We start from the raw sequence: 20,616 nt of genomic DNA on the forward strand, positions 1-20,616 counted from the left end.
GCGAGCATGTCCAGTGAGGCACAGAGTGGTAAGTGTAACAGGCAGTTAGCTACAAGAGGCTCAGAGAATTTGTAGGGTTCCCCCCCAAAAAGGAGAGGTCAGTCCTCGCACTATGTGCTAGGAGGTCAGACAGTGCAGACAGGGCCAGGTCTGGGGCTACCCCTGACCACTTGTCAGAGTCCCTCAGTGCTGCCTCTCACTCGCACAAGAAAGCTCTCCAGGATCTGCTACAGGAAGCAGAGAAGATATCTCTTTGAAATGCTGCTTTTCCCATCCTTTCCCATCTGTTCAGAACAGCTGCTGGGTGACACCTTCCAACCTGTCTGCAGCCTAAGCAGAAGCTCCCTGTTAGTGACGCTTCATGTGGCTCGCTGGGTGCCCAGGAGAGGGCATCTTTTGGACATGGGGAGGAAGTGGCTGAGCCTGAGGGCAGCCTGACCTTCAGAGTGGGCAGCGAGCCTGGCCTCTGGACTGGGCAGCCGCCCTGGCCTGGGGCCTCAAAGGCTCAGTGCTGCCCTCCCTGTGAGTGAGACGTGCAGGCTATGGGTTGTCATTAAAGGTCTGCACAGCACCGTGCTGGCAGTCATATAAAAACTGGCAGGCTTGTGCTGGTCTCTGTCCAGAGGCTCTCCAGCCTCGGGCACACTGCACCCTGCTGACATGGTTGTGGATCAAGTCCTGTCCTTTCTGTATGACATGCTTTCTTCCTTCCCCCCCTGCACAATCCTTTTCTGCCTTTAACCCCTTTGCTTTCCGCCTTGGCAAATGCAGTGGGGTAGGGGTTTGTCATTAAAATGAAGCTGTGAATAGTTTGTTTCCCTCTGCCCCTGGGAAGCAGATTCATAAACTTCCAGGGAGGATTTATAAACCTGTGGGAGACTGACAGCCAGGAACATTTATGTGCTATTTTCAGACTCTGTAGGTCTCTTTCTGGTCCTGTTTTCCCAAGGAGGAATGGAGACCGGAAGAAGTCCCCTCCTGGACTGCAGAGCTAGTTTGCAGGCTCCTGCAAAAGCCCTGAAGTAACTACAGTTGCTTTAGTGTGTGGGCCTTCTGCCACCCTGGTAAAATCTGAGCACACACCAAGCCAGAGCCAGCATCTTTACTGACCACAAAAGAAAGGCATTGCCTGCTCACATTGCTCAGCCTGCATGGGGCAGCTTGCATCCCACTAGCCTACTCTGATCTAAAGGTGCCTGAAGCAGCAGCAGGCAGCGTTGTGAGTGCAGCCTGACCCTCCCTGCCTGGGAATCCCAAACACTTGCCTGCAAAGTCCCGCAGTACTGTGGGACCAGAGGATTTCAGGAAGCGTACTGGCTCTGCTCTGGGTGGTCACCAGCCCACATCCAGTTGGTTTCAGTCAGCATGGAGGAGTACGATGGGATGCAAAGAATGCTCTGAGCACCTGCTGACAGCCTTTAACCCCAAGTCCCCTCGCTCCATAGTTGGGAGAGATACTCAGCAAGTGTGTTGCCATGCAGTGCTGAGCACCAAGCACTTGGCTGTGGAGCAGCAGTTGGCCTTCTGGGGAATACGAGGAGACGACCCTCCTTCTAACCTCTCTTCAACTTCCTAACTCTCTGCATTAGCTGCTGTGTCGGTAGGCATCACGGGAAAATGTATCTATCTGCTATCTCTTCTCAGTTAACAGCTGCACCTTGAGGGAGTATCAAGAAGCAGCATTTATACTGTAACAGCAGAGAAGTGGTTCTTGAGCAGTAGTTCATTACGGACCCACATGTTCTCATTTTGGGCTTTTATTAACAAGGAGGGAGATAAAGGACTAAGATGACAGAGGCTGATGGATGTGGCAGCTGGGATGAGCCAGTCCCTATTTTAAGCATGCAGGCAAAACTTGGGGTCAAGCTGGAGAGGCTACAGAGTGATAAAGTGCCAGTGAACACACAAACAACTCGGAGCATAGCCCTCCTCTTTCCATCTTCTTCCCCAACACCTCTCAGTCCTGCTGACAGGCTGACCTGGGAGGAGTGTTGCTCTTGCCTGCTCAACACAAGCCATCAGGGCTGAGCCCTCGGCTTGTACACACCCCATGGGTGCAGAAGGCCTGGGCCCTGAGACCAGCCAGCCGTACCACTGGACCTCCTCAGGGCTCCAGCTCTCTCCTTCCCTGCTCCCCTCCTGCCCCTGCAAGGACAATGACAGGGCAGCAGCCCTCTCACATCCATTTCTCTTTCCCGGGGCCGCCATGGGAGTGTGAGCAAAGTAGCTTGTGCGATTTTATAGCTGAGTCTGGTTGCTCGAGCAGCAAGGCTATAAGATGCGGGAGAAGTTGCCCTGCTGTGTATTAGCTCTCTGCAGGGATCTGCCACAGTTCATTCACTGCACCCTCTGTTAAACAGCTTTGCACTGATTTGTCTCTCACCTAACTGCAAGATCTGAAGAAATATTCTAGAAGCATCTACAAATCCAGCGTATTACTACCTTGGGCCCGATTTGCCCTGACCCAGTGTTTTTGCCTGGCTATTATGTGCAAAATGAGTGCATTATGGGTGCCAAGCTGTCCTACAAGACTATCCCATTGCTTGCCTATATGGGAGAGGTCTGTGGTTTTGGGCTGAGTGGGCATTTGGTTTGCTTGCTTGCCCTAACAGAAAGGCTAGGCTGAGTTGGGGGTTTCAGTAAGAGGTTTAACTGATGGATGATGGAACAAAAGGGAGAAGAAGAACTTGGTGTAAGATGACCATGAGAGACCAGATCTAGGAACTAGCCTGGAACTAGAGACCCAGACTCCATTCTCAGATACAGCAGTGCATATGCTGCACAGCTCCTGTTAAGGCTAAAGATTTACTCGAAGTTTACACTGGTGTAACAGGACACCATATGGCCTGATGCAGATGTCCAGAAATATATTGGCCAAAGCCAATAGAGCAGGAATGCTTGACAGCAGGAAGTGCCTCGCAGCCACCATCTCTTCCCAATGTCAGCTTGCCCAAGGACGGTACCTGCAGGGGCTCAGTGTGAGTGTAAGGGATCAAGGGATCATAGCAAGGAAGCACAGCATGGGTGTACAGAAGGGTACACAGCCATGTACAGGGATAGTCTGGAAGGATATACAGCCATGTACAGGGATAGTCTGGAAAGAGTTCCTGTTCCCTCTCTGAAACACAGACTCCCTCAGCAGCTTTAGGAGATAGGGAACGAGAGGACAAGAGCATGTAGGTGCTCTTGAGTCTTTCATCTGCACTGAAGGACTTGAATGGGGTTGGTCATCAGGTCAGGCCTATGCTCAGCAGAGTGGCTCTTGGAATTAACAGGAATACAGAGACTGAAAGACACAGCCAGGGCTCACCCAAGAGGACTGGTCCTCCCCCCTGGCAGCACAGTAGTCTTAGGCCTTATTTTATTCTGTCAGGGACGGAGCAATAGAAGGGCTAGCAGGAGACAAGCAACTGAACTAAATAGCTGCCGTTCTTCCCTTCATCCCTGTCCTCTCTCTTCTGCTTTTCCAGATCCGAAAGAGAAGCAAAGCATGCCGCGGAGGCCTATGGGAAAATGATGTGCTAGTATCTATCAACGGGAAGTCATGTGCTGGCCTCTCCCATGCTACTGCCATGCAGATCATCGACTCCTCCAATGGCATGCTCAACATCCGTGTGAAAAGGTAACCTGCTCCCAAGTGCCGGGGCTGTGACAGTGCAGGCAGCAGGGCAGCTTCATCCAGCACAGCAGCTATCCACAACTAGCAGAAAGAAGGCAGGCAGGAAGCCTTTGGTTTCTCCATACTGCAAGGTGTACTAGGAGGACTTCTCCATGGCTAACGTGTGGCTATCCGAAAGTTTTGCACTGTCTCTCTGCCACTCTCCAGAGTGCCTGGCCCTGGGGCTGAACTGACCCCAGACCTCCCTGCCTCTGCCCCTCAGGCTGGAGGGAAATGTTTGCAGTGTGAGGGCTATGAGAATGAGCAATTTAGGCTCCAAGCAAGCAGATGCCGTAGGGCAGTTAATCTCAGCAATTAACAGAGACTCCAGTTCATTCTGGGTAAATAACTGTTCTGTAGAAATGGATTTGACTACACATTGGATAATTGAGCCAAGACAAGATTACCCAAGTATTTACTACAGCAGGCCATTGCAGTCCGATAGGGTGTGAACTGACTTCCACAGAGGTGTGTAGCTGAGTCTCTTTTTGCAGGGAAAAATATCTCTGGCAAAGTCTCTAGTCCAGCAGAATACTGGAGACCAGGCTCAAATTTAAGCACAAAAATGGTCCCAGTAACGTTTCTGGTTCTACGTGTGCTAAAGCTAAGCCAGTGCCTCAGTGCATGCTGGATGAGGCCCACGCTGTAAATGAATCATATCAAGACGAAGGCAGCAAAGCTGTGTGAGGTCCCAGCTAGTCCACAGTACTTCCAAAACAGAAGTCACCCTCAGGAAACAAGGCCCTGGTGAAGGGGGCTGGGAGATGTAATTTTTACAGCCCTGAAAAGACAGAGCACTGTGAGCAGTGGGGAGGGAGAGCCATGCTGGTTGCTGGCATCTGTAAAGTGGGGGGAGAGGTGGGCAGTGCTCTGAGAAGGAAAGCCTGAGCATGTAGGACCTTCCCCTTGGCTTCAGTGAAAGTGCCGGTGCCTTCTGATGTGCTCACCCCATACCCTAGCTGTGATTAAGTGGGATGAGTGAGCCCTCCACAAGGTGTCCAGAATAGCTCCTGGTCCCTTGCCAAGGCCTTATCTCACCCCATCGGAGCCTATCTGCAGCCAACAGGTGCCTGGGCAAATTCCAATGGGCCAAAATCAGCACACTTTGAATTAGCAAAGTGACAAAAGCAGGCTTCTCACAGCCCTCTGGGAGCCAACATCGGCTGGTTTGGAAATAACGTAACCAGTTGGCTTCATCTTGGGGTAGCGGAGAACTCATCAAATATTGCTTTCTGATCACGTCTCTATTCCCACTTCATATTTATGTTCCCAGAGAGAACACCAATCAGTCCCGTTCAGAAAGGAGAGGTAGCTGGATGACTCTGGAGTATGCAAGGTCGTATGTGCATGTCTGTCAGTGTGGGATGTGTGTGAAGAGAGAGAGAGAAGGAGGGAGGGAGAGAGAGAGAGAGATTGTGACCTGACAGTGCAGAACAAGAGAAACTGGCTTACAAGCAGTAATGCTTTTTAGTTATCTGGTTGAGTATTTAAAGAAGAGGAAGGACTGTTCTGTTTTGCTTGGGGAGCTTTGAGTTTGCTCCCCAGTGAGAGTTCATTATAGCAAATATTATTAAAAAATAAACTGTCAGAGAAATTGCCCCACCCTTACCTTCCACAAAGGTTTGCATTTTACATGAGTATAAATTTTTCACAGTTCAGAACTGGGATCCAACTCATGAATTCCACAGCTTTACAAGGGGCAATGCTCTCTGCCTGGCTTCCTGGTATGCATGCTCAGAAGGCAAATACTTAGGGCTCCTTTTTAACTCTAACAAGACCTGGTGACTCTGGCAAGGGAAGGAAGAAGTTCTCAACCCCATTCTGTGTGGTCTGGAGTCAAACTGCTGTTGAAATCCAGACTCACTCTTGAGGAGAGGGAGGGCAGAGCTGGCTCTTTTCCGATCAGCATAGCCAGTTCTCCCTCCCTCGGGCAGTCAGCAATCGGGCTCACTGCCCCAGTCTGCCCTGCCCCTACTCTACACATCCTTCCAGCTGACTTACAGGCCAGAAGTTGCTATGTCTAAGCCAAAGGCAAATGCCACCATGGATTGGGCTGCTGGCATGACTGCAGTATGGTCGTCAAAACCCAGGCACTGGTAGCTAGCTCGCGAAGCAGTCCCACAGCCAGCAGACCACACACATCAGCGTGGACTCCTACCACAGGATAGCAGAGTCCTACCCCCAAAACCCACTTGGGCCTTTTTCTCCTAAGTATTTGCTATTTACTCCCTAGTAGAGGTCGGGGCAAACAAACAGCACCGACTTTGTTTGGAGCCCTCTCTGAACTAAAGCAGTTTGGGGGATGCCGGGATCTGCACAGCTGACACAGCTCCATGGTGCGGTCCCAGCTGCAGGAGCAGCTGGAGTGCAGTGTGGCGGCTGAGGCACCACCCGGCCTCCCCTCGCAAGCGGCAGGCTGTAGGGGTATGTCCCACTGTCCTGGGGAATGTTTGCTATGCAGGAATTCACCTCCCCAGGAGAAATGCCTGGGGAGCTGATTAAGCTGTCTCCGTGGATTATGTTCTCAGGGCATTCTGATTTTCAAGTGTTTAAAACCTGGTTTTCAAAGAGTCATGAAGCAGAAAATCAGGATGAGTGCATGTAGCTGATGTCAGAGATGAGCCTGCCCTTGGTGTCTGCACTTCAGGTGTCTGTACCACCTGAAAGACATCTGAAACACCAGCTCTATCCTTACTCCTCTCTCACATGTGGGAGTTTCCTTCCAGCTCAGCACCATCAGCCAGACCTCGCTCACCGCTTTGCCTTCTCCCCACAGGATAGTTGGGGGGGACCAGACTGGCCCACGGCTCCAGCGCTCCCCTTCTCCAGGGCAGCGAGTGCTCTCCCCGCCATCCCCGCTCGGCCCCCCGGCACAGCCACTCAGCCCTGAACCGGCAGGAGCCCCGGCCACTGCACAGCCCTCGCAGCCACGGAGGTCACAGAGGCACCTGGAGAGCCTCACCTCCCCGCCGGACAGTGAGGCCTACTATGGCGAGACGGACAGTGATGCTGACAATGTGGCCCAGGAGAAGCACCGCCGGGCTCGCAAGAAAAGCCCACGGTCCCCTCCCGACAGCACCAACAGCAAGGCAGACGCGCCTCAGGATGAAGTGTCCCTGTCCGAACAGAGCGGCTACGAGAGCATGCCGGAGGCTGCTGCGCAGGGGACACCCGAGGTGGCCAGCTCCGTTGGGGTGGCCAAGAGGGAGATTGCCTGCCTGCCTGGCAGCCGCACAGACACTCCATTCTCGGAGAGCGAGGGACAGTTGCGGCCACCATCAACAGAGGGACGGGAGCCTTCTCCAGAGGCGATGCTCCTGCCCCATGCCACCAAGACTATCCGAGCAGAACGCCATCTCATCCCCATGGTGGGGCCAGTGGAGCACCCAGTTGATGAAGACCTAACCACCACGTATGCGGAGAAAGCCAAGCAGGCCAGTAAGTCCTCTGCACCCTGCCACTCACCCATGCCCTATTCCTATGCTGGATCTCCTTCCAAAAGCCTCATTCCTGCAAATGTCAAGTGGGTTAGCTCCTCTAGCTTGGGAAGAAGCAAAGTCAAGTCAGACCTGCAGGGACTGGGGCTTCCTATTGCAGCTTTGGCACTGGGGTCTACTTCGCCCAAGATGTCCCAAGGAACAGATGAGAGGAAGGGTCTGGGATCTGGGACTCACTCGTAGAAGCTGCAGCCACACAACCAGCTGTGCTCTAGCACATATATGTGCTGGAAACAGGGTGGAGGTCATTGGTTTCTTCAACACTTTGGGCTGAAGAAGACTCAGGGGAAATGATGGCGTGAGGAAAGAAGCTGGGGGTTAAATTTCCCAAGCCTTGCCTTTCAGAGATCTCACAGCAGCTCAGTTTGCTCCTTAGCTATCTGTGTGTCCAAGCACAGGGCGCTCGTTCCGAGGGGCTTCCAATGAGCCCCCTGTTCAGCTCAGCTCTCCAAGGGAACAGGGGCGTATAGTATTACACATGGTTAAGGACTGCGTACAGATAATTTTCAGTCAGCATAGCCCTAAAAGAGTGTTGTCAGTAGCTCATTTATTTCTCTCAACCTGTCGAGCTCAGGGAGGGGCTTGTCTACATCGACTTTTGGTGGATGTTTTCTCTGCAGGCACTTCCTGCAGCAAGGGTGTCCATGTCTGGCAGCAGCTGGTGAGCTCTGGTAGAATTTATCACTTCTTAGGTATTGGCAGTGGAGGACTGCCAGCAAGGACAGGCAGGAGCTGGTAAACCAGCTGTTGGAACAGTTCCTTGTAGTGGGACCCCTACTAGTCAAGACCTCTCCAGGTGGAATAAAGTACTGAAAAATGTAGTGTAGTACATGGGTGATGGACCTGAAGTGACCTTAATTGTACACATGGAGTATTTCAAACCCAAACACGAAGGCAGAATAGGATGTTACCTGACTTCACAGTTGTGATCTATCCAATAATATTAAAAACAAGGTAATCAAAAACTTGTTTTCATACGAGTACCTCAGTGTGCAGTATGATTGACTAATTTACACTTCTCTGAGCCTAGAAATAAAGCAGGTTTTAAAAAAGTGACTTAGCTGGGGCACAGAATGGGAAACTGAGACACAGGAAAGTTACTAGACTGAATGAGAAATAAAGCACACAGATTCTAACTTCTGATTCTCTGCTCCAAATGCTAGACATTTTTCCCCAGACCAGATAATATTGCAAGGCAATTGTTAAGCCTCTCTTTTCTCTTTTCCTTGGGCTAAACATTCCTTTATCTATTCTGCCTAAGGGATCCTGTAGAGGTAACTTTCAAATCTAGGCTGCATCCATCAGGCAGGGCACTGTCTTACTGCTCTGCCCTGTGGTGGGAGGACAGACTCGGTTGGGTCCCTTCTGTCAGGCCCTGCTAGGCAATACAACTGACCTGGTGCCTTGTACTATTTCTTCCTAATCTTTAGAATTCACTTTCCTTAGGACAGCAAAGAAACTAGCAATTTCAGCCTCCCTGAGGATGAAGCTATTTTTTCCCCTTTGAATAACGTACAAGCATGGGGTGAATGTTGAGAAAGGCATGTTCAGCTGCTCCCTGCCACCTGATAGTCCTAGCAGTGGATGAGCAATTGCTTTACATCAAGACTTATTTCTATGGACAGTGTCAGTACAGAAGGCTCCCAGGAAAGCCATGTATTTAATGCACAGCATTTCTGATGGCAAAGTAATATCCCATGGCAGAAGATGATGCAACTCTATTGCCAGCTAGAGGTAGGGTTCCCAGAAGCACTGCAGACTGAGATAATATTTTATTCTCCTGTTCCCCCTCCACTGCTCACCCCCCTTCTGGATTATGTTTGGCCATGGGTGTCCTTATGTAAGAGTTACTCTGCCATGGATGGCAACTCACATGGCCAGCTTGGCCTTTTATTGGGTTAGGAATCTTGGCAGTAAATGTGAAGGCAAAACTCTATGTCCTGATCGTGCTGGAGCACAGCAGCTATTAAAACAAAAGTTATGATCAGCAGCCAGTAACTCTGTGAAGGAAGGAAGCAAGGAAGGAAGAGGGATGGAAGGTGTTCATTATGTGGTGAACAGAGCTAAGGAGCACCTATACCTGGAATACACAGGAGGATGTGGGACTGCTGAGCTGCACTGGCTCCGTGGGGAGGCTGCCTGCAGAGAAGCTATCGGCATGGGAGGCACATGGTACAGCATCTCTTGCCAGAAAGATGTAGCCTTGGCAAGGACGTTTGGGCATGCATTGGTTCAGCTCCTACAGCTGCTCCAGGCTCCCACAAAGCCAGCAGAGTTTAAAGGTCTGTTTCTCTGCCTTTCCTTATCAATACCCACAGCACAGTAGCCTGCTCTGGGACATGGAGACTCCTGGGTTTTGCTAAACAGGAACACAAAATCAAGCTCATGGTTTAGAAGCTAGGCAGGTTTTTAAAATCTGAGTTAACTACAGTAGGTGACTAGGATGACCAGTCACGGGAGCCTGAGGCTCGATATACAGACAGTAGACATTTAAGGACCTTTCTGACTACCTAATCAGATGTCTGCCTTTTGGAGCACTATCTATCTAAATATATTCCCAGTGCACCTGCTCAGCACACCCTCCTTGCCTTGCCATGGCCTTCTCCATTATAGCTCCCACCACTGCACCATAAGAATGTGGAAAACTCCTTTTTTGTTTGTTGGGACTGTTACCCAGATGGTTCCTCACCTTTTCTTTCTAGAACGTAGTCCTTTCTCATACCTGCTCGGATGTTTTCTCCAGTTTTGGGGGTATTTCTCCTGTTCTTTGTATTCATTCTTTCTAACTTTTCACTGTCATTTTTAAGCTACAGAGACTTTCTCCCTTTCCCACCTGTCCCTGCACCTAAAGCAAACAGAATTGCACGTGTAGTATTTCTAGATGAGTATCTAGAAACATCAGATTTCTAGATGAATAATTGAAATCTCTGTACAAGAACAGAGATATATAATAATTCTTTTGCACACTGCTGAGAGTAGCAGCTGATATTCTTCACAGCTCTTTTGCCCTGCGAGGATCTCAGTAAGACTGCTGTCACCTGTCAGCTCTTGGGTTTTCTCAAAGTTAAGATCTGTAGCTCTGCTCTGTATTTCCTGTCTCTTAGACCTTTTGTAGACCTTTGTCCTCACTGCATGCTTTCCAGAGCTCTGAGCTTTCCAGATCACAGCCAAGTTGATTCAGCCCCCCTACCTCCTCTTTTCTGTATGATTTTCCTTCGTTTCTGATGTATTAGCAAAACTGATCTGGGCTGACTGTACACTGTTCTCAAGATTCTCAATGAAACTAGGGAATGCTTCCCATATTTTCCCACCATCTTTCCTAGTTTCACCATGATGGGTGATCAGTCTTTATGTTCTGATTGTTACTGATTCATTTTATCTTAATTTTTATCTGATTGACATTTTTCCAGTACACATATTCTTTTGCATCAATTCCACCAACTCCTGACAACTACAGCTGCTTTTCCTGCCTTTGATAAGAGGATACAAATCACGTGGCAATCGCCAGAGGTGACACTGCTGTAACACCTGCTTTGCACTGCGGTAACACAGGAGCAAATGGAGCTCACTTATTTACACTAGGCAAGGATTTGACTCCAGGAGCAGAGCACAATGTGGTGGCAAGTACCAACAGCCCGAGACGAGGATTTGGCAGTGGGTGGGGTGAAGCAAAATACGCACAGGGAAGAGGGGGCAGCAGCTGATGGTGCTACCTGACGATGCCGTGCATGTCGTCAGCTGCTGAGCTGTGCCTCTCCTTCCCCAGCAAAGACACAAAGCCCTAGAGCTCCTTAGAGAGGCAACAGCCCTTGCAGTGAGGTTTGGGTCTGTCTCCTTCCAAAGTTCCTGCCCTATCACAATTTGCCCATTGGTATTGGCTCATTTTTTCCAACCTGTGGGATGAGTACGTACATCATCCCAGCCCTCCACATGACACATGACTTGGACATGCCTGCTCAAAAACCACTCAGAGCATTGCTGATGCAGACTAGTGGGGCAGAGTGGGGAGCCACACGCCATCCAAATGTGCGGAACTTGCCCTACAAGTAATAGGACTTCAGTCTTCATTGCTACCCAGTGGCTACTATGCACCCTGGTGTTTTGCTCTGTGGGCAAGAGAACAGCCAGCAAACAGGGACTCTCTGCTGTACTTTAAATGAACTACAGGAGAGCGTTCATACTTGTGAAAAGCCAGTATTTTCCCTAATCTGAAGAAACAAAATTACAAATTTGTTTCCTTCCCACTGAAACAGTAACTTGCTCTCTTTAAAGAGATGGTTAATCCCTGGGAGAACTAGGGATCTTTAGAGCCGTGGTTCGTCATCACTGTAAAGGCCCAAGCCACGTCCCTCCCTGAGGTGATTTCTGTGCTGCTTGGACAGTGCAGAAGGAAAGGAAGAGAGAACAAGACAGAAAATACAAATAAAAAAATCTGAATGAGTTTCAGGAGGTTAGTGGAAAGCAGGAGCTTGTGGCAGGGTGAATCAGACTATAGTTGTCACAAATAATTGCTAGTGAGGTTCTTTGGTTCCCCATAGCTCCTGCAGTGTCCTCCTCTGCTCACCCCACCCTCGGAGGCTTGGATCCATCTGTGGCCACAGCTGCTTCTTAGCCACCTGTGCTTTCTAAGGTGCACTGTATTTTCACCCCCATCCTAAATCGTCTCCCAGGGACAATGGGCTCAGACTTTCTCACAAGTGGAAATCCCAATTGCTAGCAGAAGAAAGACCTACCAGGACAGCTGTCTAGTCCTAACTTTCTATCACACTGTAGGAATTTGTTTCAGTGCAAGAAGTGCTTCAAAATATCTCAATTTAAACTTATCCACTGGACTATTTTTAGTTCCTAGGACTCAAGAGCCTCTCCATGTACGGTAGGGGAAGGGAGGGAAAAATGGGTGGGGAAATTTCCTCCTCTGCTTTATATGGCCCTGGCTGCCTGTGAAGAGTCATCAAAGTTACTACATTCCATATCAGAAAAGGAAATCCTTCTTGTTTGAAGCGGATGTACAGCAGCATCACTTGACGAGATAGGATGCTTATAAATAAGTGGCCTATTCATTGGAGGGTCATACAGATTACCTCTTCTAAGAGTGACTGCAGTCACATTTTCTTTGCAGAGAGGGTGAGTGCAGCAAGCCATCTATCAGCCTGTTACAACTGATATAGGCCACAGGAGCTGCAAACAAGATAAAGTACCTGAATGGCAGTTTGAACTTACTGCACCACATTTTCTACTTGGCTTTCAGCTTTGACAGCTGTGACTCCAATGATCACAGTTACGTGGTTGTTAGGCTAGTTTACTGGTTTTGCCATTCACTGCAGTCTAGAAGACCAAAAGGTTTAGGATAGTAGTCAACTGTTCCCATCCTACCTGCTTTAAAAGTAGAATAGAAAAGCATTCTGCTCAGACCAGGAGATTAAAACTAATTGCCTGAACTATTGATCTTTCAGGAAGTCTGTTTCTAGCAGTATGAAGCAATGCTGAATAACCTTGGCCCTCACTACTCAGTGAGCAGCCAACCACTAGGAAAACAAGGACAACAGCCTCCATGGTTGAATCACAGATGGAGATCTCGCTTCAGCACACATTAAACTGGAAATTGCCTCCACTTGGGAAATCAATTTACATACACTGGTGTATGCAGTCTAGTTGTATGCCTTTGCTTAAGAATATCGCACTTAATAACTAACATTCAGTTGTGAATTCTCTGCAGCTTGGAAAGCATTTATTAAAGAAGACAACAGTAAGATAAACACTGTGCATCTGGAGACCTCTTCTTCCAGTTTTAGGCTTGAATATGGCATTTGAGCTTATGCCTTCGGTTTATAGTCTTCTATCAAAAGCACAGAGGTGACATTTTCAGGATGATGTTATTAACTGTTTGGGCAGAAGACAGAGATTATAAGCTAGTGTTGTCTGTCTTGGCTAGTATGGATGAATTTTTCCTTTTTTCTTGAGCCATCTCAGAAATTGCCACAAGTAATTGGCCATCTTCCTCCGGTATTCTTACTCAAGCCTTCCAGCATCGTTCCCTCAGGCATCGCTCTTGTCCGGCATTTCAGTGCAGATGCTGTGGGTTGCAGCACTGGAAGTAAGGCTGATAGAGCTGTGCTCTGCTTCACCTTTGTACCTCACTGCTATCCTGCTGCCCCGGAGCCTGACAGAGACATGGATTTAGCTGAACATGTGTTAGCTCAAGATAAATCTAGCTGCACATAATATTCTCTGGGAGGGAAAAGATCTTTAGCATTTGAAGACGTTTGGAGGAAGGCCGTATGTGATCCCTGAAATGAAAAGGTATATACTCTCTTTTGTCCTAGTATTTCCTATATGAGATACCATTTTGAGCATCTTTTTTAAATTATCAGTTACTCAGACATTACTTCTCTATGTTATTATTGTCAGCGCAGGGACTCTGACTCTTGGGCACAGTTCCTCAGACATGGTCAGAGGTCATTCATCATCCTGCCGCTGGTGAAACAGTGTCAGCAGTTCTCTTCCAAGCTCACACTTCCATGGTCCTTGTGAAGCCCCAGCTAGTGATTTTTCAGAATATGCTGCCACGCACGTTAAGTTAACATAGCCTGTCCTTGCACATGCACTTCTGGAGTGACTTTGGATGTGTAAGGCTGATGAGGAACAATAGGATTAAGCCAAAATTTTGCCAGTAATTCAGATTTCAAGGTGATTAGAGCAATAATCACACTGAAACAACTATATATAGAATCATAGAACCATAGAATTGTTTAGGTTGGAAAAGACCTTTAAGATCATCACGTCCAACCATTAACCTAGCACTGCCAAGTCCACCACTTAACAATGTCCCTAAGCATATATAACCCCATAGGCTGTCTTAACCAAGCTGATAGTTTCTACGTTCCAGGATTTTGAGAGCCGAGTTGAGAGAAATTGTAATGCAAACATGCAATGGGAATCCCTCTCCCTGTCCAGTGTTGTTTCCATCGGTTCTGGAAGCGATGGGACTTCCTGACAAGATTGGGACAAGTTCACTCAGAGACAACACTGAAATGAGACAAAGTGATAGTGATGGGGGAGGCAAAGGCATAAAAGGGTGAGGCATAAAAGGACTTTGAGAAGGGGTAATTAAACAACAGAGTCATTGCTCAACAAAAGTGAGAGAAAATTGTAGCTAGGAAGGAGAAAACTGTCAACCTGACAAATAATCGTTCTTCAGTTTCACTTAAATCCATCGTAGGAAGGGAGATCAGTTTGTTGTGAAATCTGTAAAGCTTCACTGTCATCAGTGCATCTACTGCTGATGTTAACCAAGAATCTAGCCCTTTGTATAAAAAAAACAGGAGCAGGAATGGAGGCGAGTAGATTCAGCATATCCTGATACGCTGACTATACTGAAAGGCCAAGGCTGAATCATATTCTCTGTAGAGGTGAAATGTAAGGAATTAGTGAAAATGTATCAGAATGGCCCTCAGTCCTCGATAAATACCCTGGAATAATGGGAAGGGTCTCAGGGAAAGAGACCAGGAATAGCACCCTTCTTATAGACACAGGCTCTGGGCATAAGAAAAAAAAATGTTTAGCTTCAGTTAGGTGAATAAAGCAGTTCTCTTGAGCACTTTGTGGAAAACAAAATGATCAGTAAAAACAACATGGACTAATAAAAATGAGAAAAAGAGGTAGTCTTTGACATGTTCAGTAAGATAAGACTTTGTGGCTAAAGAAATAAGGTGGACACAGTATATGTTGACTTCTGTAAGATATCTGATATGGTTCCACATGACTTTTCCAACGAGAGAAATATGGATGAGATAGGACTACTGTAAGGTGACTGCACAATTGGCTAAGAATAGAACAGAAAACATAACTATTAATGGCTCATGATGTCAGATTAGCTAACTAACTAAGTTGGTAGTAGTGTTTCACTGGGCTTCTGAATCTAACAGGACTACCTCTATATTTTCACCCACGGAACTTTAGACACTAACATATGTCAATCAAATGTCCTCTCCACCTCAATGTTATATGACTGGCAAGGAGACAGATGATTAAAAATCCCAACCCTCTTCTCTTCTGTCAGTGGATCTTGTCCTCTGGCTGCATCTAGACAGAACAGGCAGTATGTGCTGTGGGGCACCCCACAGCCCCGAAACTGCTGCTGTTCAGAACTGGGACCTGGCTGAGACACCTTGCAGCTTTTCTCTGGTCTTTATTCCCAAAGAAACCCAGGTGCGTGGGGGACATGGGGGAGGGAGGTGGGTTACCTGGATTGAGGAGGTACGTCAGTATTGTCTTCCTATCTGCTTTTTCAACTGCAAACTCCTGCTAGTGAAGCTTTTAAAATGTTTTTTGTTTCTCTTGAATGTGTTGTACCTAGCAAGCAGTAACAGGAAATAGCAATAATACCATTTTTAATGGACGGCCTGAGGATTCAGCGGAGATTGCTGTGTATTAATCAGCAGATGACATAGGGCATGGAAGGTATACAGTTGTATTGTGAAAGGCTGGATTTTAAAATGTAGTAGGAGCTTGACTGGTTGCAGAAAAGGACTAAAATCGATTGGATAACAAGAATATATGGCAAGTGCTACAGGATTAATCAAGTCCACAGACCCAGATGGTGAGCATATGCTTGTCTGTATTACTAGAGAGTGGATGCTGGAAACACTGAAGGACAAAGAGAAGATGAATCAGTGGTATCCTGCTGTCAGACATCAAGCAATTTTGTGAGCAGCAGAATTAACAGTTCCTGGTGTCCTTTTAATTTATGTCTTGTATTTGATATCTCATTCTCTCATGTCTAGTAAAATGCAAATCTGTCTGATGTCTCTCACATTCGAAATGAGAACTCAATCTCTCTGTTGTGTGTGTTCTTCAGTTTTTGGTGCCTAATTAAGACTGTACTCAGGATTCCTGGTTCCTATGGTGGGGTCTATCTCCTCTGCCCAGCCACCTATTTTCATGTAAACTTGTAGGAGCGTTGTATCTTTGTGACTTCAGACTCTTAAAATTAGGAAATAGGCTCACAAGCTATTAGAATGAAACAGATAAGATCAAAAGACATGCAGCATGGCTGCTTAAACCCTTCTTAGGAAATCGGGCTAAAACTGCAAAAGACAGATTCACTGGTGCATTCAACAGGTGCTGTCCTGGCAAAAGAAAGCTCTCCTTTGGCAGCCTAGTCGCAAAAGACTACGTAGGGAATAGCCAGGGCCCAAGCGTGAGCTGTCAGCACAGGAAAGCTGACCATGTGTGCTGCTTTTTGCACTGAGGACATGTTTCCATCCAGCTCAGAAAGAAAGGCAAACTCCCTCAACTGAGGGAGATTTTTTTGAGTGAACAAGCTATTCAAGTCTCCAGCAGGATACCATGAGACTAATACATTGCAGCCACGCACAGCAATGTTTCCATACGCTCTCTGCCTAGCAGAGCTCTTCAATAGCAGTGTGGGAATCGCAGAATGGCTAAGAATGGTCAAAAATCTACAGAATGACTGGGCATGTTTTTCCCCATGGCCTGTTGATTCACCTGCAGAGAAGCTTGATTTCTGTTTTTCTAAAACCAGGAGAGTGCAGTGGGGCAGTGTCTCACTGGGAGCTCTTAAAATCACTAGCCATTTAAGAAGAAATATTGGTTGACAAGTACTTAACTGTATATTTAACTTCAGATACATACTTAAGTGTTGCAGAGTTGAGTAGGACTGAAGCATTTGCCTGTAGCATCCTACACTGGAGCTGAAGCCAAATCTATGTTTTATATTATGCACAGATTATGTGAAGGAAGTATGCAAATATCCAAAAATGAGAAACAAGTTTTCTGTCTCAAGAGTTTTACCACTTCTTTTAAGTAAAAGAGTATATACTTCTGCTTTACTGTTTGCAATTCAAACATTGGTCGAAGCTTGAAAGGTTGAAGCTTTCAACAGGGAAATATTTAGAAGGCCAATATAACCTATCCAGATCTTATTTTGAAAGGACTCCAGGTATGAAAAGCATGAGATGTCTATAGCCTCTAATGACTTACTTACTGAGATATTTGCAACGTTAGCCATGGAAAAATGACCTTGTCTAACATAAATAGCTGGAAGAACAAAATTCTAGTTGATCCCATGTGAAAAAATAGTAGACAAGTAGTATTTCATCACAGATGAACAGGCTCTCTATTTCTGAAATTAGCAGTGTGCTTATTTTCTATGGTAATGGCTTTTCTAGAATTTGGTCTTCGGTAATAAAATTTACCGTTATTTGTTTCCTAGTGAACATGAACAGTATCTGACATCATGTAAGCCTTCTTGTTCAGTAGTTTTCCTGAGCATACATTAAAATGCTTTTTTTTTAATAGGGTCTGATCTTGAAAAGATTTGTCCTTTTTACACTTCTCTTTACTGTAATTAGTAATGTAATTCATTTCACTTCAATGAAATTTAGTTAAGTTAATGGAAAAATCCTTGTAGTCTTTGCTTAATAGAATTTTTTTCCTTTTTGTGGATTATTCCAACAGAATTTAGTGCTTTAAAAGTTAAGAAAAAGTTTTCCATAGAAATTATCCACCATACCAGCATTTAGGAGAGTTTTATAACCGTTCCATTTACTCTTTTATCTATTCCATTTGAGTGTTCTTAATAATAGAGAATTTTTTCTGTACTGCAGAGCTGTATTTTCATTTCCAATTGCATATGGTATGTATCAGATTCTATAAGGTTTTCCCAAAGAGACTGTATCCCTAGATATGTAAATATTCATCAGAGAAGAAGAGACGGAACCACTTACATTGCTTTTGCTGCAAGAGCCTCTGTATGAGGCATGACAGGTCTCTCTTATAGCAACATTGCCTGTGGAAGTTGTCTTCCGTGGCATGCAGCGATGGCTAGTGGATTTCAGGAGGCATGGTCAGACCTTCACTTTTCTAGACTCATGAACACTGGAGATGATGGTCTGCTCCAGTCCTGGGCTACAGAGTTGCTAAGGCTGGGACTGCTGGGAGGAAGAATCACAGGGCAGTGTCCCTTGGCCACAGCTCTGGGATTCTCTCACAGGACTTATTGCTCATGTACAGAAAAAGGCAGTAAGACCAGACCTAGCCAAAGTGTGAGGAGATGCTGAGCAGACCACAACTGCAGAGATCTGCAGACTCCCAGCACCCTCTGTTCCCTTCCTCCCTGTCCACCCCAGTCCTCACTATCAGCATCTCATCTTTGAACACCTCTCAGTCTCCAGTGCTGGAGCTCTGAATGGTGCTGCCAAAACACCACTCCTTGGCCTGAAAATGTTCCATCACCCTCCCTGGGCACAGCCACACTCTTCAGTGGTGTACATAGCAGCCTCTGCCATTTTAATTCAGCTAAACCACTTCACTACAGGCACCCAGGATCCTAATGCTCCTCTGTTAAATGTCCCTCAGTCCTGGTACACAACAAGAATCTGTACCATGGACTGGTTGTCCTCAGACATGGAAGGAAATTGATATACACAGGAAAAGAAAGCCTCTCCTCTCTTTCCTTCCTTATATTTACCTGGAACTGGGTGCTCTCTGAGGATTTCACACAAGGAAAGTTGCTTTCCTCCTGGTTGGGTTTCTCTGCCTGTCCATGTTGGACATGAGCACTGTGTTAGTCTCATCTCTTTGAAAGGCTCTTTAGCAAAGAAATGCTGGACATTGAGGCATTGGAAGCACTAAGCTGAAGCTTGCACCTTTCTAACCTGAAGCTTGCACCACAGAAGCAGTGAGAGTATAGAGTCTATTTTCTTATTTTAAAATAAAAAAGAGGAGTTTCTCCTCACAGGGAGTAGAGAGTGGGGGAAAGAAGGAGGGTATTTAAGTGCCAGGTGACAATGTCCATCACACTGCTCAGTGATGAAGCTAAGAAGACAAAAATAGACAAAGTGACCTCATGGCTTTCGGCAGCAATGCCTACGAGACAAAAGAGAGGCTTTAAAAGGCTTGTGGAGCTGATAGCAAAGGGCTTGGACACCTCAGAGTTTTGGTTCTGCTCCAGCAGAGAACTGCTTTGCTTCTCTCTCATTGCCTCTCTCTGTTTATGGGGAGTTGTGAATTAAACGGGCTTTGTGACATGCCCAGCTCTCCAGGTCTGGACTCTGCCTTCTCAAGCTTGGATCAGCCTTATGCAGGTACAGATGTCTCCTCGTTTCTATTTTTTCTTTTCCCTTTTCCTTTCTTTCTTTTTTTTTTTCTTTTTTTCCTCTTTTCTCTTTTATGTTTTTTCTCTTTTCTCCTTTTCTCTTTTCTTTTCTTTTCTTTTCTTTTCTTTTCTTTTCTTTTCTTTTCTTTTCTTTTCTTTTCTTTTCTTTTCTTTTCTTTTCTTTTCTTTTCTTTTCTTTTCTTTTCTTTTCTTTTCTTTTCTTTTCTTTTCTTTTCTTTTCTTTTCTTTTCTTTTCTTTTCTTTTCTTTTCTTTTCTTTTCTTTTCTTTTCTTTTCTTTCTTTTCTTTTCTCTTTTCTTTTCTTATTTTTCTTTTTTTTTCTTTTTTCTTTTTTCTTTTTCTCTCCTCTTCTCTTCTCTTCTCTTCTCTTCTCTTCTCTTCTCTTCTCTTCTCTTCTCTTTTCTCCTTTCTTCCCCCTTTCCTCTCCTCTCATTTTTTTTCTCCTCTCCTTCCCCTATTCTTTTGCCTATTCTGATTCAGTCTTGCTCTTTACCTTCAGCAAGTAATCTCTGCAAGATTTCTCTTTCCCTTTTTTCTTAAACTGTTGTGGGAGAACGTAGCTTGAATACCATGATCATTTTTCTGTTGGGATGTTCAGTATAATTGTTTATGTGCTTTAGCTTTTGATGAGAAGGGAAGTAGGAAGAAGAGAAGATAGGGGCGAGTAGCAGGTCCCAGAGGGCCTTACTCGCCAGCTGCTTCAGAGCACAGGGCAGTTCAGAGTGACTTCCTAGGGAAGTTGTGCGTGGATGCTAATGCTGAGCCAGGACTGAGAGTTGGTGGAGGCATAGCCAAGACTGTCAACTGTTATATTTTCTCTGATAGTATTTGCTAGCCCAGAGCTGAGCACTTTCATGGTACTCTGCTGCCAGAAGGGGCTGCACAGACACTCACTTTGGATGGTGTAGCTCCCTAGCTGTTAGCTCCTGATGCCAGAAATCCTCCTGTGAGTCACTCAGGGCCCAGAGTTTACATATTCTGGACTTAGCAGTGCTGCTTCTCCTCCTTGTAGATTTAGAAGCAAAATACAAGCCAGGTGAGGTGGAGTAGCTTGTAGCAAGGATGCTTGTAGCAAGAAAGAAATCTCCCTTATTTCCTCCCTTGTGAACAACCTCCAGAGACACATGCGTGCAGATTTCTAAGTGGAGTGGACAGACAGACCTTCAGGGACTGTAGCTCATTTCCATCATGGACGGCAGGTCTTTGAGGGCAAGTCTACGACTGCCCTGAAGAGCAGTAAGTCTCCACAAAAACCTGGAACCTACTTCAGTCTTGGTTCAGCAAGGTGGGGTCATTCTGTAAGGAAAGTTTTTCAGAGAGCCT

At 46.4% G+C, this 20,616-nt stretch overlaps 1 protein-coding gene and 1 long non-coding RNA gene across 3 annotated transcripts in view; one reads left to right on the plus strand and one right to left on the minus strand.

Moving 5' to 3' along the window:
• Positions 1–20,616, plus strand: part of SYNPO2L (synaptopodin 2 like) — a 41,598-nt gene that overhangs the window by 12,586 nt on the left and 8,396 nt on the right. For both annotated transcript variants that reach the window (XM_087763862.1, XM_087763863.1), the window contains 2 exons: positions 3,471–3,622; positions 6,435–7,096. In XM_087763862.1, the coding sequence (XP_087619988.1) occupies positions 3,471–3,622; positions 6,435–7,096 (814 nt within the window). The remainder of the gene's footprint in view (positions 1–3,470; positions 3,623–6,434; positions 7,097–20,616) is intronic.
• The window catches only part of LOC148054811 (uncharacterized), a 66,291-nt gene that overhangs the window by 5,786 nt on the left and 39,889 nt on the right, over positions 1–20,616 (minus strand). The gene's annotated exons all lie outside the window — the stretch shown is intronic.

Source organism: Nipponia nippon, unplaced genomic scaffold, assembly GCF_047370975.1.
Source record: "Nipponia nippon isolate SJK-2023a ecotype South Korea unplaced genomic scaffold, ASM4737097v1 scaffold_3, whole genome shotgun sequence".
Taxonomy (NCBI): domain Eukaryota; kingdom Metazoa; phylum Chordata; class Aves; order Pelecaniformes; family Threskiornithidae; genus Nipponia; species Nipponia nippon.